Raw genomic sequence first — 7,440 nt, 5'->3', positions numbered from 1 at the left:
CTCACCAAAGAAGGCCGTCTCCTTCCTGAAGCCCCTGCCGCTGCTCCCCTATCCGAGGTCTCTGAGCCCATTTCGGACTCCACTCCTGAAATGCAATAGGCCGCTGCGTTGGTAGCCGGGGCGATAGATGAGGCTGCGGATGAAATTATAGCAGAAGCCGCCGAGTCCGTGATCTGCGAAAGTGCTGCGGCTTGAAAATAGCTTGTTTATGCCCTGGCTAGGCTTCCTTTGATGCTACTTTGTCATACTATTTTTGCTACCTTTTGTTGTATTTTCACCCCCTCTAGTTGGGATGTTCATATTATGTTTTGCTTGTTTGTCTGGATTGTTTTTGTTGATACTCTTACTCGTGTTTGAATCCCGCAATAACCGGCCCCTATTAGTGTATTTACCCCCATTGGTTGGGAATATTTGATTTGCTTGCCCCGCGCCCAGACCAGGCCTCCGCCACTCTCTCTACCTCTGGTAGGCACTCTGCCTGCGGCGCGCGGAAGCCTCTCCGCTTCCGTTTGCCTCTATCTCACATAGGTCTGGGGCAACTCCTCTCACCCCGGCACTGTGGGACCTCATCTTAGCGAGGCAACTCATTTTGCCCCACTAAAGTTTGGACCTCTCGTCCTTGGAGGGCTCACCCCCTCCCTTCCCTTCACTCTGAGGGGCAATGAAAACTCATGCAATATTATTTAACTCAAAAGTGCTACGGTTTTATATATGTACAGATAGCTCATGCCATTTCCGGTTTCTCCCATTACATTTACTTTCGTGAAATTTTTCAGCAACCTTACATTCCACGGCCTATCCACCGCTGTGCCCTCCACAGTTTGTAACCTGTAGGTGCCTGTTCCCCCCACCTCGACCACCACGTAAGGCCCTTCCCATGTCGGACCTAATTTCCCCTCGCTGGCTTTCTTGGTGCTGGGTGTCACTCGCCGAAGCACCTTGTCTCCCACCATAAATTTTCTCACTCTCAGTTTCTTGTTGTACTGCCTCTGCAGACGGCGCTGAGATTCTTCCAGTTTGACGCGCGCTGTGTCTCTCCTTTCTTCTGCTAGATTCATGTCTCTGGCCAGAATGCCCCAGTTTGACCCATCATTGACAGCCGCGGTCCTAGTGGTTGCCGCCACCATTTCTGTCGGTATCACGGCCTCTACTCCATACGCCAATGCAAAAGGGGTCTCCTTGGTCGAGGTTCGTGGGGTTGTCCGATAAGCCCAAAGCACCCGATTTAGTTCGTCGGCCCAGGTCCCCTTCTTGCCCTCCAGTTTCCTCTTGAGATTGTTAAGTATGGTTTTGTTAGAGGATTCCGCTTGTCCGTTTCCCTCGGGGTTGTAGGGGGCCGAGAATCCCTGTTTGATGTGATATGTTTGCAGAAAATTCTTAACCCTTGATCCCGTGAACTGGGTTCCATTATCCGCAATGATAGAATAGGGCACCCCGAAACGGCATATGATGTTTTCCCACAAGAACTTGATCACTTGTACCTCTTTCACCTGCTGCAACGGTACAGCTTCGATCCACTTTGTAAAATAGTTTGTCGCGGCCAATAAGAATCTCCTTTTACCGTGAGCCATGGGCAGCGGTCCCACTATGTCAAGGGCCCACATCGCGAACGGCCACGGGCTAGACACACTGTGCAGCGGCTCTGCTGGGGCCAATATCAACTGAGAAAACCTCTGACATTTCTCACATTTTTTGGCGAATTCCACGGCGTCTCTTTTCATGTGAGGCCAGAAGTAGCCTTGTGTTAGCAACCTGTGTACCATTGTTCTGCCCGCCGAGTGGCTCCCACAATCCCCTTTGTGCAACTCACTGAGCACCTCTTGAGCCAGTTTCGGCCCCAAGCATCTTAACAACGGTCCATTGAAATTCCTCCGATATAATTCCCCTCCCACCAACGTGTATCTTCGTGATGTCCGATTTCCAACCTTTCGCCTTTTCTGGGACAAATCCCCTCACCCCCTGTCAAAAACTGCTTGATTGGTATCACCTATCCTTTGTCACCCTCCGCGGTATTCATCACTCCCAACGCTTCCTCGATACTTGGCTTGTCCAACTTCCTCACTTCGAGGGTCCTTTCCTCGGACCCTGGCATGGCCGCGGCTACATACGCCAGAGCATCTGCGTGGCGATTCTCCCCTCGGTTCAAATGTACAAAGCGGATTTGTGTGAACTTCGACGCCCAGCTTCGCAGGACTCCCAAATATCTTGCCATCCTGGGGCACCTCGCCGTGAACCCTCCATTTGCCTGGCACACTACCAAATTGGAGTCGGAGTATACAGTGAGTTCCTTCAACCCCAGGCCCTCTGCCATTCTCATGCCGGCGATTACCGCCTCATACTCCGCTTCATTGTTGGATGCTGTGAAACCCAATTTCATTGTCAGCTCTAGCCGGTTGTTGTCTGGCGTGACCAATACTACACCAATTCCGCTACCCACATCCGTCGCTGACCTATCCGCAAACACTCTCCAACCGTTTCGTTCGTCCCATGGGTTCAAGCTATCCAGCTCCTCTTCCCTCTCTGGTTCCAAAACCATCTCCTCCCCCCATGTAGGATCCTCTGCGGGGAACTCTGCCAAAACTCCGCCGCATCGCCCGAGCCTTCTTCTCCATTTGTCTCTCACGATATTGAATGTCATACGAACTTAGCATCACGGCCCATTTCAACATTCTTCCCGACTTCTCTGCTCTCAAAGCCTGCTTAAGAGGCAAGTTCGTGACCACGATCACTGCGTGGGCTTCAAAATAGGGCTTCAGCTTCAAAGCTGAAAATATCAAGGCGAGGGCGTACTTCTCCACCCAACTGTATCTGGTTTCTGCATCCAACAACGTCTTACTCTGAAAGTATATTGGCCTTTCTATCTTATCCACTACTCGAACGAGGACCGAGCTGATTGCATAATCTGTGACCCCCAGGTACAAATACAATTTTTCTCCCTCTTCGGGCCGCGACAACAACGGCATACCCTCTAAATACCTTTTAAGCCCCTGGAATGCCTGTTCACATTCTGCCGTCCATGTGAAATCTGTGGTGTTTCTAGGCCGCATGTCCGCCTACATTTTGTCGGATGATTTTGAGATGAACCTGTTAAGAGCCGCGACCCTTCCATCCAACCGCTGCACCTCCTTCACTGTCTTTGGTGATGGCATCTCCACTAACGATCTTATCTGCTCCGGGTTGGCCTCTATTCCTCGCTGTGTCACAATATACCCCAGAAATTTCCCTGTGGTGACTCCAAATGTGCACTTCTCGGGGTTGAGTTTCAAATTGTGTGTTCGCAGTATCTGAAATGTCTCCTCCAACCCTTCCAAGTGCTCCTGTTCTGATATACTCTTCTCCACCATATCATCGATGTATATCTCAATGCCTTTTCGGATCTTGCCCTCGAACATCTTCTCCCTGCTACCGGAAGGTGGCTCCTGCATTTTTTTAATCCAAATGGCATTCTAGTATAGCAGTATGTGCCCCCCTCCACTACGAAGGCCGTTTTTTCCTGATCAGGTCCATACATTGCTACCTGATTGTACCCCATAGACGCATCCATAAATGAGAAGAAGCTGAACCCCGTCGTCCTGTCTACCAACTCATCCACTCGCGGCATCGGATAACTGTCCTTCGGACATTCTAAATTTACGTCTGTGAAGTCCACACACATCCGTACATTTCCATTTTTCTTCGGGACTGCGACCACATTGGACAACCAGTCTGTGAACTCCACCTCCCTTATTATCCCCGCACCCTTTAGCCTCGCAACCTCTTATCGGATTCCTTGTGCATATTTGGGTCTCATGCTTCTCATCTTCTGTCTCACTGGCTTCGCGTCCTCCCTCATGTGCAAGCGATGAGCACGCAAACTCCGGATCTAACCCAGTGACATCCTCTATCCCCCACGCAAAGACGTCTCTATTATTCACCAAGCATTGGACCAACCTATCCTTCCATTCTTCTGTAAGACTCGACCCTATCGATGTGCACTTCTCCTCTTCGCCCTCTCCCAAGTTTACTATCTCTATCTTGTCTAAAGTCTTGGGATCCTCCACGACCTCCTCTCCTTCCTCCACGACCCCGCACTGTAATTGCTATGCCGGCCTCTTCCTAGAGCTTGTCGACTCCTCTTCTGGTCCGCGGGACATCCTTTTGATTGTATTCTGGTGACTATTCTTGGATGCCACCTGATCTCCGCGGACCTCATATGTTCCCGTTGGGATAGGGAATCGGATAACTTGATAGTAAGTCAACGGCATCGCCCTCATCTCATGTATCCATCTCCTCCCCAGGATTGCGTTGTATTGGGAATTGGAGTTGACCACCATGAACCTTGAGAACACTGTCACGGGTCCCGTTGTTACTGGCAGCAGAAGTTCCCCCATAGGCTCTGTCACACTCCCATTGAATCCATACAAATTTGTCCGCGGCGGCCTCAGTTGCCCCGGGTTGATCCCCATCTCCTCAAGAGCTCCTTTGAATAGCAAATCCGCGGCGCTACCACAGTCTATCAGGACCCTCTTGACCACATAATTGCCCATCGCCACTGTAATAACCAACGCATCCTCGTGTGGCGTATCCACGCCTCGGAGGTCTGCCTTGGAGAACGTGATTTTCTCCTCCCCGCTCATTGAATCTGCTCTGTATCTCTGCCCTCTGTGGGACTCACTGACCTGCTGAATACTCGTCGTCCTCCTGACCTTATCCCAGTGGGCATTGTGACTCAACGCTTCTCCGCTGAAGATAACATTTATGGTTCCCAATATTCGTCCCGCGGCAGGCCCGGGCTCCTGGTTTGGGTTTTCCCCAACGAATTCCCTCAGCATCCCCTTCTCTATTAATCTCTGGACTAACCATCTCAAGGCATAACAATCATTGGTTTTGTGATTGCGCACTTGGTGATACTCACAGTATGGCTTGTTGGCCATTTCGGCCGGAATGGTTCGCGGCCCTTCATATCCTTGCACATTTTTAATCAGCGGTAGTATCCCTCACTTAATGGTTTCGCCAACGGAACATGTTCCACCTCGCGGTATGGCTTCCGCTCCTTTTGCTCTCTCCGCGCTATCTCCCTTCCTCTTTCCGGCCTTGAGGACTGTCCGCGGTACCTCCCCCGCCTCGGCTACTTCCCTCGGTCTTTCTGCGTTCACCCCCTTTCTCTACCGCCGATACTGTCTTGGCTCCTTTCTTCGACTCCTTCTGCATGGTGTCTTCATATCTTATATACTTCTCTACCCGCGGATATAACTCATGCAATGTTGCTATCTCGTTCTTCGCCACGGACTGGTGAACTGCCGTTCCAGGTCGCAGCCCCCTTTTGAATGCTATTACAGCTGTCCTCTCATTCAAATTCTCTACCTTTAGGGTCTCTGCCTTGAAGCGACACAGGTACTCTCTGACCGATTCCGCGGATCTCTGCCTAACGTTAAATAGGGCCGCGATGTCCACAACCCTCCTCTTCTGATGTATAAAGTGGTCAACAAACGCCTGCTCTAATTCTTGGAAATTGGTTATGCTCTTCGAAGGCAACCGGTAGTACCAGTCGTAAGCCCCACCCTTAAGACTGGCCGGGAACATCATGCACCGCAGACCATCATACGTCGTCTCTTGCCAAAGAGGCATCTGCTGTCTAAAATGATGGATGTGATCTGCCGGGTCACCTGTTCCATCATATCTCTCGAATCTCGGCTGATTAAAGCGCTTTGGTACCTCCGAAGTCCATATCGCTTCTGCAAGTGGGTTGCAGTTTAGCCCCGCCACCACTTGGCTTGCCGCGCCTGTTTGGACCCTTGTTTGTTGAAGATTCGCCACTCGGTCACTGTTAATCATTTGTTGCACTTGTTCAGCCGTTAACCCGGTCACCGGATTATCCACTAGGGTCGGTCCTTGTTCCTCTTCGTCCTCCGCCTTTTCATTCACTGCTTCCTCCCCTGTTTCTTCCTCGGTCTCCTCCTCCACCCTTTCCTTCTCTCGTCTCAGCTCCTCATTTTCCTCCCTTAGCCTTTCAATCTCTTCCCGCATAAGCCGCGCTTCTTTTACGCTTTTCCTCCTCCTCGTCCTTCCCCTTCTTCTACCACCGCTTCCGGCATTTGTTCTGGGACCCTTATCTTTGAGCCTACCGCCTTCTTTGGTGCCATTTCTACTTCTTCCCCACAGACGGCGCCAAATGTTACAACCCTAGTTCCCTTATGAGCACTATTCCCTAGCCCTTAAGCACTATTCTCTTTCTCAGCCCTCTCACCCTCCTTTTTCTCTCCTAGGTCTACTCTTTCCTTAGGTTAATGGATCCCCCTTTTTTCCTCTCACCCACTATTACTCTTTATACCTTTCTTTCCATCCATCATGGCCCTCCACCTGTCCCTCCATCTCGCGGTCCTCTTAGCCCCATGTGTAGGGTTTCCGTACCGCGACCCCATGCTGTCAGTCCGATCCGGTGGATCGCGGACTTATGTGTTATGCTGACCCGGCCCATCTCACCGTTGATATTCCGGTGCTACATCATGCCACTATAATCAACATAATATATGATCAGTAAGAGCACCTATTGGAGTATAAACAATCATTGTTCTTACCTATTTGGGATATAAACAATCATTATTTATATCTCAATATAATGTATGATCAATAAGAACACTTATTATTGGAGTATGTTCATACATATTTGGGGTATGGACAATTACTGTTCATAGCTCAACATAAGCTATGAACAATCTCTGTTCATACCTCAACATAATATATGAGGTATGTTCACTTATTTGGGGTATGAACAAACATTGTTCATACATGAGGAGGTATGAATAATTTGTTCATACCAAAACGACAAAAAGAGTAAAATCGAAATATATTAATTTCAAATTTAGGCTATTTGTCTTTAAGGTTATTTTCACCCGAAAATTAGGTTAATTTGTGAGTGATTTCGAAAGAAAAAAAAGGTATCTTTGAGGGTGATTTTGGCGTTATTGAATACATATATTTATATGTATTCAATGGGCTTGAGTAGCCGGACTGTGGGGCAGAAATTGGAAATCATGGCCGGCTTTAAGACCATATTGACCTAATATCAGTTGGGTGTGTGGACTTAAAAATGTGAACCGTTGGCTTTTGCTTGCTAGCTGCTTAGCCTCCAGCTCAACAACAAGTACATAGAGTGCACTACTGATTTCTGGAATTACTAGCAAACTTTCATAGGTAATATGATGTTCTTATAGAATTTACCTAGGGCACGGGCGACATGTAGCCACTATGTGGCTCCGCCACTGCTTGGGCCAAAACTTTTACAAATCCTACGCATCTTCAGCTGTTGCTTTAATTCAGAGTTCAACTTCAGAGCACAAAAGCTCAGGTCTTTAAACACAACACAACTAATAATCACATATAAATATCTAATAATCAAATGGAGAACATATTCTCCCAAGCATACAAATAAGTACGTGTATCTTCGAAAAGGCGGATTGC

The 7,440-nt window shown here is 48.9% G+C and overlaps 1 protein-coding gene across 1 annotated transcript; it reads right to left on the bottom strand.

Moving 5' to 3' along the window:
- Window positions 1–4,079: 4,079 nt before the first annotated feature.
- On the bottom strand, window positions 4,080–4,913 carry LOC147503140 (uncharacterized). The gene has a single exon (XM_086604723.1). It carries the CDS (start codon window positions 4,911–4,913, stop codon window positions 4,080–4,082), a length of 834 nt encoding a protein of 277 aa, XP_086460849.1.
- Between the last annotated feature and the right edge of the window lie 2,527 nt (window positions 4,914–7,440).

Source organism: Coptis chinensis, chromosome 4 (assembly GCF_015680905.1).
Source record: "Coptis chinensis isolate HL-2020 chromosome 4, ASM1568090v1, whole genome shotgun sequence".
Classification (NCBI taxonomy): Eukaryota; Viridiplantae; Streptophyta; class Magnoliopsida; order Ranunculales; family Ranunculaceae; genus Coptis; species Coptis chinensis.
The sequence above is the reverse complement of the archived record's forward strand: the minus strand, read 5'-3'. Positions and strand labels throughout refer to the sequence as shown.

What these genes read in the sequence shown, in the direction of transcription:
- LOC147503140 (XM_086604723.1), bottom strand. Translation starts at nt 4,913, where the DNA reads ATGGCCAACAAGCCATACTGTGAGTATCACCAAGTGCGCAATCACAAA.